Genomic DNA, 20,681 nt, shown 5'->3' with positions numbered 1-20,681 from the left:
TGCTACACTGCAAATTTCTCCCATAATCATTCTAATCATTTTTCTACATAAAATATCCCATTAAACTAAAGGATATCTCATTTTTAAAAAGAAATTTGATCGAGTCTTTATTAAGTAACTTTCCTCTGCCACCCTAATTACAAGTGAAGAATTAAAGTTGAACACGATTCGTACAAGAATTTGTCCGCCGTATTTGCTCGAGCTTTAGCTACATCTGCAAGCCCATATGAAAAGAGCCGGTCACTCACATGCAGTCACTTTTCAGTGTAATGATTTGTCACCGTTGTACATGGACGTATGCTACATGTATACAATACTCAGACTGTCAGAAATAACTGTGTACTTTTTTCCAATGCAGGAAAATAATGAAGATACCAAAGACACTCACAACAGATGCACAGGTCAATGCAATATAATATACAAACAAACACAAATATGCATAAATACAATAAAAATATAAAAAAAAATGTAATTCAAGATAATCAGCACGAACACGGGTCGCCTTTACACGCCGATACACGTGACAATAAAGCTGTCAGGTGTAACGAATGCGATGTATCATAGATAATGATAACGGAAATGGCGTATGCCTATTGACGAGTCGTGTTCAGCTTTAGGATACAATGATGTAGTCTAAGGGCTAAATTGTTAAGGTTAAAATTTAAAACTCCTTCTGATACGTGAGGCTCTTTTATCGTCATAATATAATAAAGAAACATCGATATAAAATATTATGTCAAGTTTATTCCAAAAAGAGGACATATATATTTTTCTTGGAATCATGTATTGTAATTTTGGAAATTATTTTTTCGTGTAGGAAAAAAAATATACATGTATATCCTCAAACTCTCCTCTCGAATGATATGCCTTAATTCACATATTGTCCATTAAGCAGCTTACATGGATCTTCTTTTCTTTCACTGTTTACTTTGTTCTGGTCTGACTGGATTCTGAAATGTTACTATTATCAATTGAAAAATGATAAACTGATTTGATTTAAGACTATAATTTATTACTTAAGACATTTATATGTAAGAAAAATGGAAATTAATTGGGACAACTCAGATCAAAATATACTAAATTGATAAAAAAAAAAAAAAAAAAAAATAGGAAACTGTTTTATAATCATCAATTCACAAAGAAATTGAATTTATTAAGCTCTAGATCTTCTCCTAAAAAATACACGTACTATTAATAAAGACGCAATTGAATGCTTTTTTTTATACAAAGATTTTTAAATGCAGTTTTGCTATCGTGTCTTAACAATGACATTGCTCACTGGTGAACGAGAAAAAGTGTCTAGGTATGCATAGATAATCAAAATTACGTTATGCAATTTTTAATAAGAGTCTAACATTTTTAACATTTATTCATTAATGTATGCGTAGTGTATGCTTTAAAATGTTTTCTGTTATATTATGATATTTTAATTAGATCGATATGTATAAAAAAGAAACAGCTAAAAAGTGTATATTTTCTATTATTTATAACAAACCACTGTCAAATACAGGGATGTACTTAAACAAAAATGACGCTTATTCCATATTTCACCTTTTATATATTTACTTGTGCTTATTAAAATAAAGTGAAACATCACAAACATATATAAGGTTGTCTATGTCAATTACCTTTGTCTTGAAGTAGAAAAAACACAGGGTGGCAATGATGATGCACAAAAATACGACGCCACTCCCAATTAACGGCCCTTTTAGCTTGTCTAGCGTTTGTAAAACGGTTTCAGAGGTCTGAGATTCTATTTTGGTAGGAGAATAAGCTGTACGTAATTAGAGAAGTTCATTAAATAGTGATATGTTCACTGCATAAAATGTTAGAGGAAGTGCAAATAATATTAAAATCAACTTATATAATTATAAATGCACATAATTAAGTGACATAGTTTTTTTTAAAAAAATACATATAACTGAGATTTTTACGCAATATCGCACAAGCAGAAGTTTTAGCGGGGATTTAATTTTGGCATTATCAGCAAGGGTGCCAAGAAAGCTAAAATTGCGTATCCCTAAGAATTAATTGCGCTTTATTTGTAATATCTTCTTTAGTGATCTTTTTAAAATCGCGAAAATTGCATCTCGCTTAAAATAAAATACCATTTTTGGGACAAATTTAAGTCTCGCTAAAATTTCCACTTATACGGTATATTGATAATAAGACTTTATATAACAACGTCCGCGAAGAGCAGTTTCAGAGAGAACTGTTTTTTCCGAACAAATACAAAGACGGACAGATCTCGAGAGATATGCATGCAAGCAGTGGCGGTTTAAAAATACTGCATACATGTTTCATGAAAAGAACACTGCATATAATATTTATCTTTATGTAAGACAGATTAGGCGTTCCATACCCACCTATGGGCGTTATATATGCCAGGAATCCTATCTTAGTACCCATGCTGTCACTGGTAAATCGGATCGTCAAAGATGAGTTTGAGGAAGTAAAGGACTCTGTAGGAGTGGTAAAACCACATACCTTTGTCATCAGAGGGGAGTTTGTAGAGCGTCCTAATTTTTATAAAAATAATGACCCCTCAATTGTTAATCTTTACATATATGTGAAATAATTAAACACGTCATGCATTTGAACCTATATACAAGACCTCCACTGACCAAATGGTATTACGGTACTCTCATATGTATAAATGCAGAGATATTTGATAAAAAAAACTCGACTTATTTTTATTCATACTGAATGCATAATATTATGTAGTTTTGAGTTACAATTTTGTTTAAAAAATTTTCGTGAGTTTGGAAGTGAATATTACAGTATTAAAACTAACATTAAAACAAAAATTTATTTATTATTTATTTATTTATTTATTACATTTTTGAATAAATTAATTTTGCTTTCTTTTTCATTTTTATAAATGTTCATAGTTCAAACATGATTTGTTACCGTTAAAAATTTCGATGAAGTCGAAGCATTCACCATTTACTTCTTCCTCAACGTTTAGATATATAAACTCAATGTTAACGTTTCCGCCGGTATAAGAATATGTGTAAGTGCAAATGATTTCCCTGAAAAAAAAAATAAATATTAAGAGTCATTCTCTGTAACCAGTAAAACTTTGTTTCCACTCATGGTCACCGAATTTGATGAAACTTCACTTATTGTAAGTACTTGACACCAAAAACATAATAAATATATCAAATAATTCTTTGTTGATATGTGTCTCGGTTGCCATGGTTACAGCTGGAAAAAAACATTGAGATTTTAAGCTACTTTAAATATTTACTGAACCTTAATATAAATTAGGAAAAGCAAACAAACCATTACCACAAAAACATGACAGCTTGTTACCACTTATACTGTAATGGAACTGTTTAGAACATATCTCTAAGTAAGTGGTAACCAAGAGCCCATTTGGAATACATTGAGAATGCCGAGATATGTTGAAAAACGCTCAATATTCACTAGTAGTAGGTGTTACATGCTCAAACTCAATAAAAAAAATCAAGAAAAACGATAAAAAATATTTGACCTTAAGTACATAGGTATAAACAATATGATTCTATAAATAACTTTTATGGTTGCCATGGTAACAGTGGAACAAGGAAAATTTGTAACAACCACTGGGTTAATGCTACTGCCTTCAGGAAAAACATGAACATTCAAGACTGTTTTAATGGCAAGTAAATTCTTAAGGTAATTGCCCATACCACGTGAATTTACTTGCCATTAAAACAAGAACACATTATATGACTAACCTTGAATAGTACATATTAGTATGTGGTAGAACTTAAATTAATATTAAATATTTATAAAATTTGATGAAGAAAACAACACTGTTGCTATGGTTACCAAGAAGGGAAAATTTTGTAAATTTTAAATCGATTTTTAACCCTGTGTTTCAGCTTTTTGCATCCAGTTAAAGTTTGGATGACAAGCCAAATTAGCTGTTAATAAATATCAATCACAAAAGTTTTGGGAATCTACATTTAAGGATACGTATCCAAGGAAACCATTTCTTTTCAGATTTTTTAAGCAAACATTTTATGCTTATTTCAAAAGCAACGCTTGATTTAAAGTATCTGATTTGAATTTTTTTCAAATAGGAAAAGTAGGACCACACCAACACCTTTTATTGATCATCAGTTATATTAAAATATGCTTTTTCGAAAATAAAGAATCAGACATACAGAATGTAAAGAAGAAGGTATTGTTTTAGCTTTAAATTTATTGTGTCCTAAAATTTTAATGTTTTCGAAAAGTTCCGAAACTGGCTTAAATATTAGTTGAGTTTATGTCTTTGAAAGATCAGGAAAGAATATGGCATGAAAGAGTTCCTTTCTAGAAACATGATGTCACTAATTTGATGCATTTCTCTAATTCAATCAGAAAACCCCTCAAAATGACCCATTTTCAAGGGGGAATTTTCCTTCAAAAATAGTATCCACAACCGTCGCCCACTTTAGTTTTTGGATATGTTGTGCAAAATACAATGAATCTCATATTTCTTTGTGGCCGATGTCTGTGGACAATATTTTCTGAAGAAAATTCATTTGAAAATTGGTGTCTTCTTCAACATTTTAAGAAAATACGGGAAAATGCACATGTTTATGACGTCACAATAAGCATTTAGAAATGCATGTGAGAAAAAATGATTGGTATAATTTCTATGCATGGAAATTCAATGATTCAGAATACATGCGTTTTCGTTTTTTACATCAGTTTCATTTTTTAAAAAATCACAGGCCAAATTTATATTAAAAACACATCTTCTTTGAAGGCTCTCAATGGTATAAAAACCTTGGTAAGCATTGCCAACCAAAATGAAACATCATAATTTGCTCTTGGTATATGTTTCAAGGCTATTTTTTCTATTACTTTGTTACATGACATTCTAAAATTACTTTTTATTTTTACTTGAGACTTCAAAAAATTCAATGAAATGTTACTTTCACTTTTTTATAAGAGTAACGTATGTAAAAGTTAATTTACTACACATGTTTATTATACTTTAAGACATCGGGCCATTAACTTTAGGTAATAATCATTGCCAATTGTTTGCTTCGCCGCAAATGGTAACTTTGGGGCTCAAAAAATGTTTTAGAAATACTATTTTTCAATATTCAAGACATGTTGCCATAGTAACGATAACACAAAGCAAACGATGTTTCCTGATTTTAGTCTATGGTATCAAAGACTTTTATCATAGAGAGTTTGGAGATATTCTGAGACTATGCATGCCACAGCTCCTATATTAAAATTTTAAGTCTTTTTCAGAGAATGGCCTATAATATCTATCATTAAGATTCAAGAAAAGAGAATAATTACAGTCGTTTCGTAAATATTCAGAAATATTCTACAGAGCTTTCAGGTGGGGAAAAAAGTAGAAAATTATGCAGTTCAAATAATTCATAATGAATTATACTCACATTGGATAATGAGCAGGAAAGTTTGGCGAGGTCAGGGTCTTTTGTTCTGTAACTTCAATAATGTGTACATTTCCAGGGTTAGAACAATGTGCTGAAAAATGATATTTTTGTTAAGTTATTAGAAAACAGAAATGTAAGGAAAATTCATTTGGGACCTGCAAATTTACTTTACTGTAACCGTAATCTGTTAGATTAACCGAATTCGCAATTAAGATATTTTTTTTACAGTTTATCAAAACAACTTAGGCCATTTTATAAATTGCTTTACACATTATAATTAAGAGTGTTATCACTCTTGTTTTAAATTTCCTTCAGTCAAACCTTCAGATGTGTATAGTTTCTGTTTATCATATTGTAAACGCATTTGATTCACTGTTTTGTCAGTAATGAGAATAAAGGTCATTAATTCATAAAAAATCAAATATTTTAATTCAGAATTAAAATATATTATATGTTTTTTTTTAAACGGGAGGGAATTTTTTTGGACCACAATTGGAACTTTTATAATTTATTTTCAAACCATTTATTATTATTATTATTATTATTTTTTTTTTTTTTTTGCATGCACATTATGTATGGATGTATTCTGAAGATTCCATCAATTCATGTCATGATTGTTTTATTAAAAAACGGAGAACTGGTGTTTTAATGGATTTAAAAGAATGAAGATAGTAACTTGCAGAACTTTTATCAGTATTTGACGACATAAAATACTCTCTCCAAATCACACAAATCAATTTTTGTTACCCCTCATTCCCACAAGTTGTTTGTTTTCGAAATAAATAGCATTAAGTAACACACGGTTTGAAAATAAAGACATCAATCAGCCAAACTTGGCCACGAAATTGATTAGGACCCAAAATCGACCTATATAAAGGATACAACTGATTTTATTAATCGAAACTATGCCTACCATCGCAAATCTTATTGATCTTATTGATCACATACGATGTTACAAGTATGTATATTAATATGGTTGCAAAATGTAATCCCCGAATCAAAGGATTTTAAAAAACGCATCTTAAAATACTGGAACGAAATGAAAACAGACAAAAGTTTAACCCTGAATTTACCCTAGGGTGAAAAATGAATTTCAGAATCCTAATTGCATATCTTTAATACACAGCGAAACTTCTTAAAGATGATTAGACCACTTCATAAATTATAATAGGTGTTCTGGGAACCAGATCTTACTATCAAAATAATAAAGGATCTCTATTTTTTTTTATCCAAAAATCTGTATGCATTTCTACAGGGCACAAAGAATTATCTTTCAAGAGAATATTAGGCTACTGCTTAAAATGTAAGATATTTTCTGAGAACCACTTTTTGAATAATTTGAATAAAAAAAATCGGATAAGTTTCAAACTGTTTGTTAATTTCCATTACACTTTCTTTCACTATTGAAAACTTCGTCAAGGTGTTATTGGTCGGTCTCACTGCACAAACAAGGTATGCTTACTCATTCTAAGCACCTGGTCCCACCTTTTGATTTTTTTTTTATATAGATTAGTATTTTCCTGTTACATGTAAAGCATTTTTTTGTCTAAAGATATAGAAAAATAATTGAAATTCATGACTGTTCATAAGAATCTAAAATATAGATAAGTAGGTATACCATCTTTCTACTTAAAAAAATCAGTATTCTTAAGGGACCTTCCTCTAGAATCAGCCAAAGACCCCTTCAAGGTATGTTAAATGTAAAAAAAAAAAAAATATCTGAAAATGCAAATTCTTACATTCATCCTTTCCAGTTAAAAACGATACTTGAAATCCATTTTCATAAATGTTCTGTATTTCGTCAGATTGAAATTCTACGAAGATTGTATTTCCAGTTGACGTTTGTGGGGGTCTTGTTGAGCCACAGGAATTAGTACTCGAGCAACACACACTTGTGGGTGTAAGTGCTGTTGCACTCGAAGATGAACCTGTATAAAGGTCATATCCTGAAGTTTGTCACAAACGCCATAAATCAGACACACAATTGTTTAAATAACAAAATATATCATTCTTGCTGATAACGCAGTACATGAAATGTGGAGATAATCAACAATTTTTATGCTCAGAAGTCCTTAGAGGCAATACAAATAAGGAGCAGGAGGGCAAACACTGATCTCTAATATAGCAGAGTTTGGATTAGATGCTATGTAAGGGTGGGTATCCACCGCCGACCCGTCAACAACCACCTTGTGCTCCTTGTCATGGTAGAGAAAATGACGTGAAAGCCATCGACAATAATTGTGTAAATATTGGCATAACAATTAGTATGAAAAGCGGCAGTCTAATATATCAATCGCTTTTTTATATATTTATACAACCCATGTTTTAAACTGAATACTATTCATTAAACATTGTTCTTTTCGAGGAAAATAGCTGTAAACATGCTGCAACCCTACCGTAAAGAATATCAGTGTCAACCGATGACGTCAAATTATATAAATTTTTATAATTGTCTTATTTACTCCTTATTTATTGAATCACATCTATATTGAATATCTTATAGATATATAAAAAGTAGAAAGAACTACGTACGATAGTATTGTTCTCCCGCCTACCTCTAAGTCAATTCTCAAAAGTTAATTTATTCGAATGATTTTCAAAATTTTTATAGATATTTATATGACTTTTCATAAAACGTTCCTTATTTGGGATACCAATGAGAGATAACTCTATAATTTTGGTAAAACTTGTTTTTTCCACTATAGAAATCAACAGAAAACGGAAAATATTTTTAAAACATCTCCCCCCCCCTTGAAACAAAAATTCCTTTTTACAGGTAATTTGGCCTGTCATTTCACAAATTTATGCCAAAGCTTCTTATATTTCACGCTGGGGGGGGGGGGGACATATGTTTATAGACAAAAAACGAAAAAAAAAATGCTGATTTTTCACCAATTTTTAAGCTATTTACAACTAAATATTTGTATTATATGAATTTATGTATGTTTTATTTATTTGCATAAAACATAAGAAAAGACATGAGATACATTTTATCATATTTAAGACTATTTCAAAATATGGTGATTCTTGAAAATTCGATTTCACTAGAAAATATCGTCTACCCCCATTTTTCAAGAGCTGGAATTAATGATAATTTACTATCTAGCGCTGAAATTAAAATGATCAATCAATTACCATACACTGTTATTTGTATTTAACAAAGAATTAATGGCCTAATTACCATTAATATTGAATTTAATGGGTGCAAAATGTAGGCGGGAATCAAGAGTTAGAGTTCGTAGTTCTTACCCAATGTTTTTCATGAAAGCCTTTTAAACACACCACGTCGTTTTCAGATTGAGGTGTCATTACAGATTGGTAAACTGAACAAGGCTGATGTGACCGGTAGATAGGGTATGCTCACTCCTTCATGACACCTGATCCCTCCTTTGATGTTTTGGAGGTCCGTGTTTTCTCCGCTCCAAAAAATTGTATTGTTCAATGGATGTTTGAGCTTGACTTCTGCTTGTTATCTCCATAAATTTTATTATTAAAGGGTTTTGTATTATTTATTAATTTTAGAAATGTGTTCAAATGATAAAAAAAACTATTTTATTTTAAGTTGAATAAACGGGTCCACATGTTTAAGTTCTGTGAAATATTCTCTCTATGTTTTCCTCGCTTTCCATCTTTTTTCTAATAATGGACTTATACATATCTTGATTTTCTGCTTCATGTGACAGCATACATTTAAATCAAAGATAAATTTAAATTAGTTCTTTTCGTTCTCATGTCTATAGATTATTTGATACATGAAGTAATATACTTAAAAAAAAGAAGAAATATCAATTAGAAAAACACAATTGCAAAACTTGCAAGACGACCCTTATGTCAATACCCGCAGTGTCGTATTAAAAGCAAAATGCTTTTCATAAAAAAAATCTTACCATCATAAAACTTAAGTGTGTCAGCACAATCAACAAAAAGTTTGCTGACTTCAAATGTTATTCTGGAACTTGAGTCAGCTGCTTGAAAAACCCAATTGCATCTTGTATTCCTGAAAACATAGACGTAATCATTGCACTTCTGAACGCAAATAGGAAAACAATATCAAAACACCAAGTGAATATTAAGTAGTTTGCTCAGTAGCACGATGTACATATAATGTCAAAAAAATACTCACTCATGCATGTTAAACAATTTTAACTATTAAAGGTATTTGATAAATAGAAATAAAAGTCAGAAAGATGCTAAATACTAACGTTTGGATATAGATTAAGTCTGTATAATTAATTTACTCACTGGGGATATAAATCAGATCCAGGATAAGTGAATTTTTTGTACCCTTTGTCTAATATTATGGTTGATGAGCCACATTGCAGTAAGGCCACTGAAAAAAAAAGAAGAAAAGAGAAGAATTTAAAACAAGCAAAAAATAAATCAAAATAAAACCAAAACAGATGTGTAACAGAAAACTGAATATATAGAGGATATTCAATGATTTTTAGTTGACTATGTAATTTATTTCACGAGTGGGACAGGATGCTCTACGTATAAACAATTTCTAAAATGAGGTAAATTATGGAAAAACAACTTGAGTTGCTGAAACAAGAATATCAGCAGTCTCATTTAATGTCATCATTTTGTATGTTCTATGGTCGATACCATGACCTTGTCAGCAAATACAATTTTTCATTGAGTCAAATGCTGACTGACGTTTTTCATACTAATTGTTAGTCCATTATATATTGAATTGACGATTTTTTCCTTATTTCCCGATTATGACAAGTAGCACACGGCAGGGATGCTCACTCCTCCATAGTACCTGATCCCAAATCTGATGTTTTGTAGGTCCGTGTTTGCTCTGCTCCTATTTTGTATTGTTGTATAGAATTTCGGTCTTGAATATTGTTTGTTATCTCCATATGTTTCATAGATATTTTCACGAGTGCGAAACATCATTCATTTGCCTCTGTTTTCTTTTAAAACGGTCATAAGCTACAAGAACGGTTGAGACGTCATAGCTAAGTGAGGTATAAACATTGTAAACATGGATTAAGCAACATTTTTTGGGTAATTTTTGCAGTTCAATTCTCTGTTAGAATGGTTTATTTACTTCTTTCTATCTCATATCAGGTCAGGGAAGATTTATTTTAACAACACTTTCCGTTATGGGAATGAAAATCTAGAGTTTAACAGCATTTCTGATATTTGTTACACTGTGAAAGGATATCATTTTGATATATCCTTGAACACAGCGAGAGAATAACATTTTTATTGGATAGAAAATGTAAAAATTGTAAAAATTAATGTTATAATAGACAATCTTAGTGTCTGCTCTAGTACGTTCAATTTAAACCATCTTTTAAAAAAAATTGGTTACCCTCTATAGACCGATTGCCTAAAAATTGCCCAATTCGTTAAGCGAAAGAAAATGTTTTTGACGTAATTCATTGAGACGTAGCCAAGTTATGTTATACGAAATGGATTAAGGTAGAATCTATGTCGGAAAAGTCTTTGTTACAAGATTTTCAAACTTTTCAAAATGTTAAATAAGTACTTGCATATCAATCAGTTAAAAGCTCATATTATGTTTCTTTGTTTTTATATCTAGTACAGCCTGTGAAATTTGGTATGGTAATTACATACTGCGACTACACATTTTCAATAATATTAAAGGGTACTTGTCAAGAAGAAAATATGAAAAATCACAGAAATACCTCTTCAAATATCGTCGTTTATAGACTTTATTAAATGAACAATATTAAGCAATACTTCTCAAGAATAATTTCTTTTTTATGGAATTGACATAAGATAAGTCCACATTTATATACATTTATATATATATATATATATATATATATATATATATATATATATATATATATATATATATATATATATATATATATATATATATATATATATATATATATATATATAGGGAAATGAACTCTAATTTTTAGTCAATTTTCCACTCTAAATTTGTAAATATTTTTCAGAAATATTTGTAACAATGTTTTCAGTCTTTGATATGATGAAGAACATACCCAAATGATTACAAAATGAGAGATAGGCTATTTACCGATGCTAATATTCTTTACCTTTTTGCACTTACACGGCATTTAATTATTAAATGACTGTTTGGGGTTACTTTCAGATTTAAAATATTTATCAAAAATTGTACTTTTGATTTAAAACGATCATATTTGATAGAAAAATTGGAATCAAGCACCAAGCGTATAAATAAGAAACAAATAATTATGAAAAGAAATGCACATAATATCATTATAGATATCACAAAACGTATACACAATCACACAATCTACAACACGTACATCTTCGACTTAGACATATTTAATCAAGATAATACACTTTGTCAACTTAACTAAGGTCAAGATCTAGTAAATGAAAGGTGCCAACAGGTTTCACTAAAACCAGAAATATATTGTCATTAACCATATGATTATAAGCAAAGAAATATATGAATTGAATTAAGATTATTTCGGCACGATTTTCTAAAAATTGAATTCTGTGAATTTCAAAATGTAGTATTTTCTACCATTTCTATTGAAGCTGTAAAGTACGGGAAAAAGTACTAGTGACATTAAATTAATTATGATGTAATAATGGATCAAGCACAGGCTAAACACATTCACTAGTTATGATGTCATATGACGTATGTTCTACGTTAAATCTTTTGCCCAATCAAATGATCTGCTACAAATTATAATTTAAGTTATTCAAGAGAACGATAGTAATTCTTTAATTATTCTTATCCCGACAACAAATATGTAAATATTTTCTGAAAAAAGTATTTCTCCTTCTATCTACCGACCCAATAGTTTAACTCTGAGTCTAGAATATTTTAGAGACGGTCTTGTGTTTTTGATTTAACACAATAATTTAAATGTTTAATGTTCAATTTCTTTAAATTTAGAATTACTGCATTAAAACTCAATTTTTATTTTGGTTATAAATGCTTCACACGACTATTTATGTACATCATTTTTTTTTTATTTTTAAAGCTATTATACCTGAGATGTTTTCATTTTTACTTTCATTTCATTTTCATGTTCAGACAAATATTTTCTTTCGTGACATTTGAATTAAAGATATTTATTTGTTTGCTACAATTATACTTTTCTATAACTTTAGTATACTATACTAGTTAACTATACTTAAATATAACATTTGATAAATATTATCGTAATGATTGTCTATTTGTATTTTAAACTTTAACTAGCTTTTTTTTTTAGATTTAAAGCCTTGATATTACTGAAATCATATACATGTAATTACCAGTGATTTTTTTTTAGAAGCATTTTAATGAAAGAAATACATAAAGCTCCTTTTAATATTACAAAATTACTTGAAGAAATAATAATATTAAACTTCTGTTCATCTGAAATTCATAGGAAATTACTTTGATTTTCTATATAGAAAATCTTTTTTTTTTACTATAGATTACTATACAATTTTTTGTTAGGTCAATCGCGATTTTTGTCCAGCAAAATTCGCGTGGGGATGTTTGAGGCAATAAATTCTTTTCTTACTCTAAAACTCTCTCACGATATATAAGTATCTATGTGATATTTCAACACTCTGGAAAAAAAATTGTACATTGAAACACAGGTGGCTGGGTATTTTTCTTTTCTTTTTTTTATTATTCATTACTTCGTAAATAACTGTGATAGAATAAGGCTTAAAAGTTTTAAACACTAATACTACTGTGTTTTCCGCTGGTAAAACGATGTCCAATCGTAAAATAATTTTCAAATAAAATAAAATAAAATAAAGAAATATTTCTAAAAAATCACAGATACATCGTTGATGAACCTTTTTGTAATGTAAAAATAGTGTTACTTACGTTGCTGTGAGTTTACTATTCCTATAAACTGCAGCAAAAGAATAACAATCATAACGTTTCCCTGGACCATTTTTATTTATTGACACAAGTAAAAATAAAAAAAAATATCTGTCGTCTACTAGTGTCGAATATTAAGTTAGTATATAAACAACTGTACTTTAAACACATGCATAAGAGAGAGGCACATAACAAGAAAAAAAATGAAATATATATAGCCTACGTCTTTGCCATATGTTCGAATTTTAAAAAAAAACACATCAAACTTGAATTTCAATCCATTTTTTTTTTGAGACGCTCAAGTTGAATTGTATCCACCCATATCATTGTTTATCATAAATTATTTTGACTTCAACAGATGAAATAACTTTTCTTTTTGATTTTGAATCAATAAGAATTGCTAAAAAATCTCTTCCTTGTATTCAAGTATTACGCGTTAATCATCGTGAAAATTCATATACATGTACTTGTTAAAGCAACTATAATATATATAAAAAAAATATTTATGCTTACAACTATTTCGAATTTAAAGTATTGAAGATCTTATTTTGATCAGTTGAATATAAGACATCTCAACGATTGTCATAAGTTGTAAACTTTAATCTTGTGGAAAAAAAGGAGAAAAAAATGTTGCAAACTCTTGTAAGAAAAAATGAAAAGTGGTTAAATGACTCAGAACTTCAGATTAAATTCTTATCTGGATGGCTGATATTTTCATTTCTAGTGATGTACATGTATGTTTTTGACTTAGGTATTATTCAAGTATTAAAAAGTAAATATTCCTTCATATACCGAATATCTTGATGATGACTTTTATGCTTCTTGATCAGGCACATACATCTATAGATAACTATCCAAATGGATGCATTTTTAGCCGGGCTTGCTGACAGCATAACCCTGGCTATAGGCGTCATGATCGTCTCTGTTACTATAAATAGACCAATGTAAAGAAAAAAAGGCAAACAGCGTTCAAGACGAACCTTACGATATACAAAGTAGATTTCCTAAAATTTATAAAATCGGTAAAATTGTGAAATTATAAGATGCACTTTTTTTTTTATTTGTGAGAAAACTAGCATTAACAAGTTTTCATTTCCAAATCATTGTCCACGTCAATATCGCGAAATTGAACATTTTTACATATAACACTCAATCGTAACTACTCGGCCATCGTAACCACAAATAACAGCGAGCGTGATCCGATTGATGCGCATGAATACATTCGAACTACTTTTGATAGCCGTCTGTTGACTGCAAAGGAAGACGACATATTGAACTGAGAAAGAAAGTCGGTTTGGCTAGTATTATGTTATTTGCAAATTTTATTAATATTTGATATCCTGTTTCTCTAGGGCTGAAAGAAAGCATCAAATACAGCGTAGGTTTATGCATGTTTTTAGATATTGATTGCATGATTAGAACTTCTTATCGGGCGCTTGCGCCATGCTGAATTGTTTGTAAACATGAGTTTTGACAAAAGGCTTAGATCCCGCTAATCCTTTAGTCGTGATTTGCTGACTGAAATAATACATGTACCAGTAACTCTTTCCGTCATTTTTTTTTTGTGAACGAAATTACTTATATAGATCTAGATCTATACTAAAATGGATACTAGAATAGGGTGCGTGCTACTATACTACTACTTATACATGTAGTATAAATTGTTAGTAAGCATTTTGAGTTTTGGCAATGATTGAAATGAAATATCTTAAGAGACTCCGACCCTCAGCCAGGAAGGACAACTCTTTGCAAAGCTCCATAAATCACTTCTAATTTCATATCATGTTGATAAACATTGGTATCTAAAAATGCTTTTACGGGATAAAAATTTCTACTTTTAATTAGACCTTTCTGAGAAGTTCAAAGAACCTTGAAGCACATTGAGAGGCATATAATGAAAATTGTTGCATGAAAAAATTTAATTTTCAAGATTTTAAAATTAGATTTTCATCTCTACACAGCGATCAAACTCATTAATTTTAATTAGATTGTTTTCAAGCTCCATTTAAAGACTTTTTGAATTAAATTATAAATTAAAGAGTTGTCCTTCCTGGCTGAGGTTCGGAGTCCCTTAATGTATATTTTACTTTGAAACATTTTGAACAACACATAAATTACAAAAATTGCATACATTGAGTATATGTTTATATTGGTGTATGAATTGTCTGGAATTGAACATTTCATAATTGACCAAGAAAATTTATTTGGAGTTGGAGAAATTTACATAACGAGTTTACAACAAAATGATAACTGGAGATCGAATTTCGTGGAGATGAAAAAGTTGAAAGATATAAGATCTCTTGGAGTGTGAATATTCTTGGAGTTGAACATTTCAAAATTTAAGTTACTTAAAGCTGAACAAATATGTATGTATAAGAAATCTATACAAGAAAAATGCATCATGTTGGAATTAAAGTACATATATTTAGGAAGTATTTGAAAATTACATGAAAGGTGTTCCATGTACTGTAGACTTGCAAATATTTTCCATAACCTTTAAAAGCATTTTATATGACCTTACATACAAGGATATATTTAACTGCTTCTTGAAGATAATCAGTACCTTATCCTTTTTGTATTGCAAACCATAAACATTGACAGTAAAATAAGTTGGAATGCAATTGTTTTTAAAATAATTGTTGACTTACATGATTTCTCTTTGGTTACTGTTATTACTATCTTGTAAGTAAAAGTGTTTTAAACATTATCCGTTGTATGATTTCTTCTTTAAAAAATTCAGCAAGGTTAAAAGTAACAATGAGGAAACTCTCTTGGCAAACATTGAATGCAAAAACATGTACATATGCATTATTTTCTGAAACTAAGCCAAAGGACAACAATTATCTTCACTACAAAAAACCTGCATTCAAAAAAGACACTTCCTTAACTTGAAAATATTTTAAATTATTACCTGAAAGATTTACTCCTCCTGCATACATATTGTAAAGTTCTACACAATTTTACATATGATTGTCTGACAAATAATATTTCTCCTGCTTTACGAAGATTTTAAAATATAGCAATGTAGCTTGTGACCTTTAAGCCCAGCTTTCAGTACTTTCAGTACTTTGATTAAACTGTGCAACTGTTGATGACATTTGATTGATTGATTGATTGTATATTGTATAACGCCCCTCTCGAAAATTTTTCACTCAGATGGAGTCGCCACCACTTGCCGGTGGAGAGCTACAAATTTTGTCCTATACTCTGCACTCAGTGCCTTTGAGAGATTTTTTTTTCGTGCCAAGACCTACTGCAACACGGGATCTCGATTACGGTCTCATCCGAAGGACTGGTCACCACACATGTAGGATTCAAACCCGCCACGTAACGCGGGTATGTTTAGGGGGATCAAACAGTTCTAAGGCAAAGACGTGAATAACCACTTCATCGCGTGAGTTAATTATCATTAATTTATTAATTGCAAAATGTTCCTTATAAAAAAGCTAATTAAACAAAGCACCATGGAGTTTAATAACTTCTTTAAGTAAATAATATGGTTGAAAACATCTCTTATGCCTAAAATGTGCTGTTAGAGTCCGATTGTCTGGTAAGTAAAATAATTATTTCACAGATTCGCACGAAACCTATTAAGTTTTACATTTTTTTATCATATAACCCTAGATTATACTTCGTAAATCCATCAGCACTTTCCGAGAATTTAAGAAGGCAAGCCTTCGATCTGTACAAATCTTGTGTTTTCAAATATCAAGCTTACTGGTTTTTTTGTTTTTGTTTTTGTTTTTTTGTATTATTTTAATTTTGGCATGAATGACAGAGGAAAGACCGACCGGGATACGTAAATAGCTGACTGTATTTGAAAGAAAATATAATTATTGAAGATTTAGCATACCTGTTTAATAAACGTATGAATTTCACATAATATTCATGATGTGTGGTTTTTAACCCCCTCTTACGTGTCTTTTTACTTGCCGTCTTAGACAAAGACTCTTTACACAATATATCAAAGTTCCAAATTACTTGATGTACACTAATGACGTCGTAAAAAACTATCCAAGTTAGGTAATAATCTCAAAGGATATAATGTTCATATACATACCACTTCTCTCGTTTACATTTCGTATGATGGCTAAACTTTTTTTTCGAACAAACAGTATTCAAGCTCAAAATTAAAAAAACAAATGTAAACTTGGAACATAGCAACCACACATCTCCAAAACATTTGAGGTGGGATAAGGCGTCATGAAGGAAAAAGCAACCCCTCTTTTCCTTATGATCGAAATAATTAAGAGCAAAATAATAATTCTTTATATGTTTTTTAATACTAGTAATATTTCATCTGTATCTGTTGACTTATATACACAAAAAGCAAATTTTATCATTTTTTAAAAATTAATAACATTTCTTTTTGGAAGTATTGACTAAACTTGCGTTTTTTTTTCGTGTTTCATATTTTCTTTCAGCCTATAATTACTTCCACTTTGTCAATCTATTTCTAAAATACCATTAGATTGTTTAATTTGATTCCTATAATTCCCGTAAATGTAAAAAAGAAAGTAATCCTTTTTCTCCGTTTTTTAAGGAAAAATATCAAGTTAATAAAAAGAAAATATTTTTTTTGATTTTATATCAGAGGTAAAGTACAAATCTCTTAATAAAGATAATTATGAAAAAAATAACGGATGATGATCAATAATATTTACTTGAGAAAAAATTTGCTTTAGGAGGGGAGTTTTGTCCTTAAAATCCGTTAAGTTAAATTTGGCAAATACAAGTACATGTTGCTTTAATTTGTTAATTCTAAAGCAAATGGGTAGACAAGGTAAACAAACTATTTATAATGTAACAAACATGCAGGTAAAAAATTTAATCTCAATTTCATCACAATTTAATTTTCTTTGATATTTCATCAAACTTTAATAAAAGTTCACTTAATGTAAAATTATAATTTACCAACATCTCGCAGGGTTTTAAATTATTCCCTATAAAATAACACGCACACATTAAAGAAGGGGAAAGGATCTTTGTGTCATGTTATAACACAACTTTTCAATATGAGTGGGTCTATACTATTTTTATTTTGAATGTTAATCCTAAAAATGTTATTAAAAATATACTGTTCTTGGTTTAGCAAAATTTTTTTTAGCAGAGACCCACTTTATTTTTAAGATTGTCAGAACATTTGCATCTTCCATTTGATCAAAAGAGGTATAAAATTTATTTTAACGTGGTAAGGATTTGCTTGTTAGTCTTAAAATAAATTTAAACGAGAAAATTTTCCTCATAAAGTTCTGTGTATCATAAATTCAATAAAGAGTTCAATAGATAGAACTTTACTTCAAACACTCAATGCACAAATTGATATTATTTTTTATTATCTAAAGCTATAGCCATTCTACAAGCCTTGTTCACTCATATCCTTACTTTCTTACATTTCAAGTTATTTATATTTACAGTGAAGCAATATGAAGTTCGTTTCCGTCTACGATTGTTCTTTAAGTCTAAATGTGAGTTTTTCCACATTATATCTAGACCTTTGATTAAGCGTTTCCATTTGTCATGAAAACTGCATTTGATTTTTCTAAATATCAAATAACATGTGATGGATATGGAGATAAAAGATAGTATTCAATATAAAAGTCCATAAAAATTACAATAAAGGAGAAAAGCAAACACGGACCTCCAGATATCAGAGGTGTGATCAGATGCCATGGAGGAGTAGGCATCCCCTGCTGACCGATCACATCCGATGTGTGGTCCTTGTCATGATCGGCAAATAACGGGAAAATCCGTCATCAATTCAGTATTTAAATAATGGACTAACAATTAGTATGAGAAACGTCAGTAAGCATTTGATTTAATGATAAATTGTATTTGCTGACACAGTCATTGTATCGACCATAGAACGTACGAAATGGCGACTGTAAACCAGACTGTTGATATTCTTCTTTCATCACTTTGTTTGTTTATAATTTACTTCGTTTTAGAAATTGTTCATACGTAGAGCATGCTTTTGCGTATCGTATCAAACGTCTAATAAACACCTTTCGGTAATTTGCATATACTTTTGACAAACATTGAGAATTCATAAAAGCAAGAAATATGTAACAAATATTAAATTTTTCCTCCTCAATGTTGTACATGTATAAATGTGCCAATGGTAGGGGTACGCCGGCGTAGTTCCGAAATCAGATATTGAAAATATTTAACACTAACTTTGAAACTCCAGGTGAACTCATAATAAGAGCGAAAATAATTCAATTTTAGCATATTTTATCAATTTAATTTTGACTGTTTGTTTAGCAAGTTTGTTAGAATTTTGATCAGATCAGAAATGCGAAGATCATTAAAATAATTAGGCGCAGTAAAGAAATCTGATAGCGACGGTAAAATAGATTTTAAGGTCAGGACGGTGTAGTGAGTTAGATTTGGGGCTTTCTGTAACACCGGACACAAAGAGGATATGCAGAGTGAGGTATGAGGCCAACAAGGTAGCGTCCTCATTCCGAGATCTTTCATCATCTATTTTTGATTTCTCTTTCTTATTTTAATCATTAATGTAACTTGTTTTGTACCTTCAGAGAAACATGATAGATGTCTCCAGTGGGTGGTGCCGTCTGCAAAGGTTCTAGCTGTGTCTTTTTTGTGTTCTTGAAAACAAACTTTTATGTTTATAAATGTCAATATTCCATTTAATCGTCTTCAAAGGACACTATATATCATGAAATATATGGAGATAACAAACAACATTCAATTTCAAAGGTCCATTATGTAAAAATGTTAATAACCAAATGTCCGAACAAATTGAATTTTTCTCATGATATCATTTTACATTAAAGATAGTGAATTAAAAATAGTATTAAGATAACGAATAGTATTCAAGCTTAAAAGTTCATTAAACAAAACAAAATTAAATTGGAGCCAAGCAATCACAGACCTCCAAAACATCATAGGTGGTATTAGGTACCTTGGAGGGATGAACATTCTCTGCCGACCGGGCACACCCGCTGTGTGCTCCTTGTCATGGTCGGGAAATAACGGAAAAATCCGAAGTCAATTTAGTATGTACATGATGGCCTAATAATTAGAATAAAAACGTCATTCAGCATTTGACATGATAAATTGTATTTGCTGACAAGGTCATTGTGTCGACCGTAGAACATACAAAAGGATGGCAAGACTGCTGACATTCTTGTTTCATCAACTTGTTTGTCAATAGCTTACCTCGTTTTAAAAATAGTCCATACGTTTGTTTTAACGTATCGAATCGCCTGATAGATATAAACTAAGTATGCAGGTCCCTCTGGAAAATGATGGTTGGGCTTAAGAGGCAGAATTATGCTACGATATTAATTACATAATTTTCTATTTTATTTTCAACAAAAACAAAATCCGTTGAAAAAGAATCTAGAGCTTTTTTACAACTTCGTTTGTGAACAAGATACTATGAAGAGCTTGAAAATCGATCAAGTCTTATGATATGAACGTTAGTTTTCCAATATTGAAAAAAGAAAACACGT

At 30.0% G+C, this 20,681-nt stretch overlaps 1 protein-coding gene and 1 long non-coding RNA gene across 2 annotated transcripts; both read right to left on the bottom strand.

Moving 5' to 3' along the window:
* Positions 1-848: 848 nt before the first annotated feature.
* LOC134275015 (bone morphogenetic protein 1-like) lies at positions 849-5,757 on the bottom strand. The gene is made up of 6 exons (XM_062757253.1): positions 5,715-5,757; positions 5,394-5,484; positions 2,911-3,032; positions 2,367-2,519; positions 1,629-1,774; positions 849-950 (listed from the first exon to the last, which is right to left on the bottom strand). The coding sequence occupies exons 1-6, from the start codon at positions 5,755-5,757 to the stop codon at positions 918-920; spliced, it is 588 nt and encodes a 195-aa protein (XP_062613237.1). The 3' UTR covers positions 849-917.
* A 1,381-nt stretch (positions 5,758-7,138) lies between these two features.
* Positions 7,139-9,726, bottom strand: LOC134275011 (uncharacterized). The gene is made up of 3 exons (XR_009993755.1): positions 9,636-9,726; positions 9,281-9,390; positions 7,139-7,321 (listed from the first exon to the last, which is right to left on the bottom strand). It is a non-coding gene; the product is annotated as an uncharacterized LOC134275011 (long non-coding RNA).
* Positions 9,727-20,681: the final 10,955 nt, after the last annotated feature.

Source organism: Saccostrea cucullata, unplaced genomic scaffold (genome assembly GCF_032062105.1).
Source record: "Saccostrea cucullata isolate Sc308-1 unplaced genomic scaffold, CSIRO_AGI_Scuc_v1 ctg273, whole genome shotgun sequence".
NCBI classification, from domain to species: domain Eukaryota; kingdom Metazoa; phylum Mollusca; class Bivalvia; order Ostreida; family Ostreidae; genus Saccostrea; species Saccostrea cuccullata.
The sequence above is the reverse complement of the archived record's forward strand: the minus strand, read 5'-3'. Positions and strand labels throughout refer to the sequence as shown.

Bases quoted from the DNA above. Each gene is read 5' to 3' on its own strand.
- LOC134275015 (XM_062757253.1), bottom strand. From the start codon at position 5,757: ATGCGTTTACAATATGATAAACAGAAACTATACACATCTGAAG. The intron at 3,033-5,393 runs GTGAGTATAATT...TTTTTTTTTCAG, and splicing joins TTTCCTGCTCATTATCCAAT to GGAAATCATTTGCACTTACA. The intron at 1,775-2,366 runs GTGGGTATGGAA...AATTACGTACAG, and splicing joins GGCATATATAACGCCCATAG to CTTATTCTCCTACCAAAATA.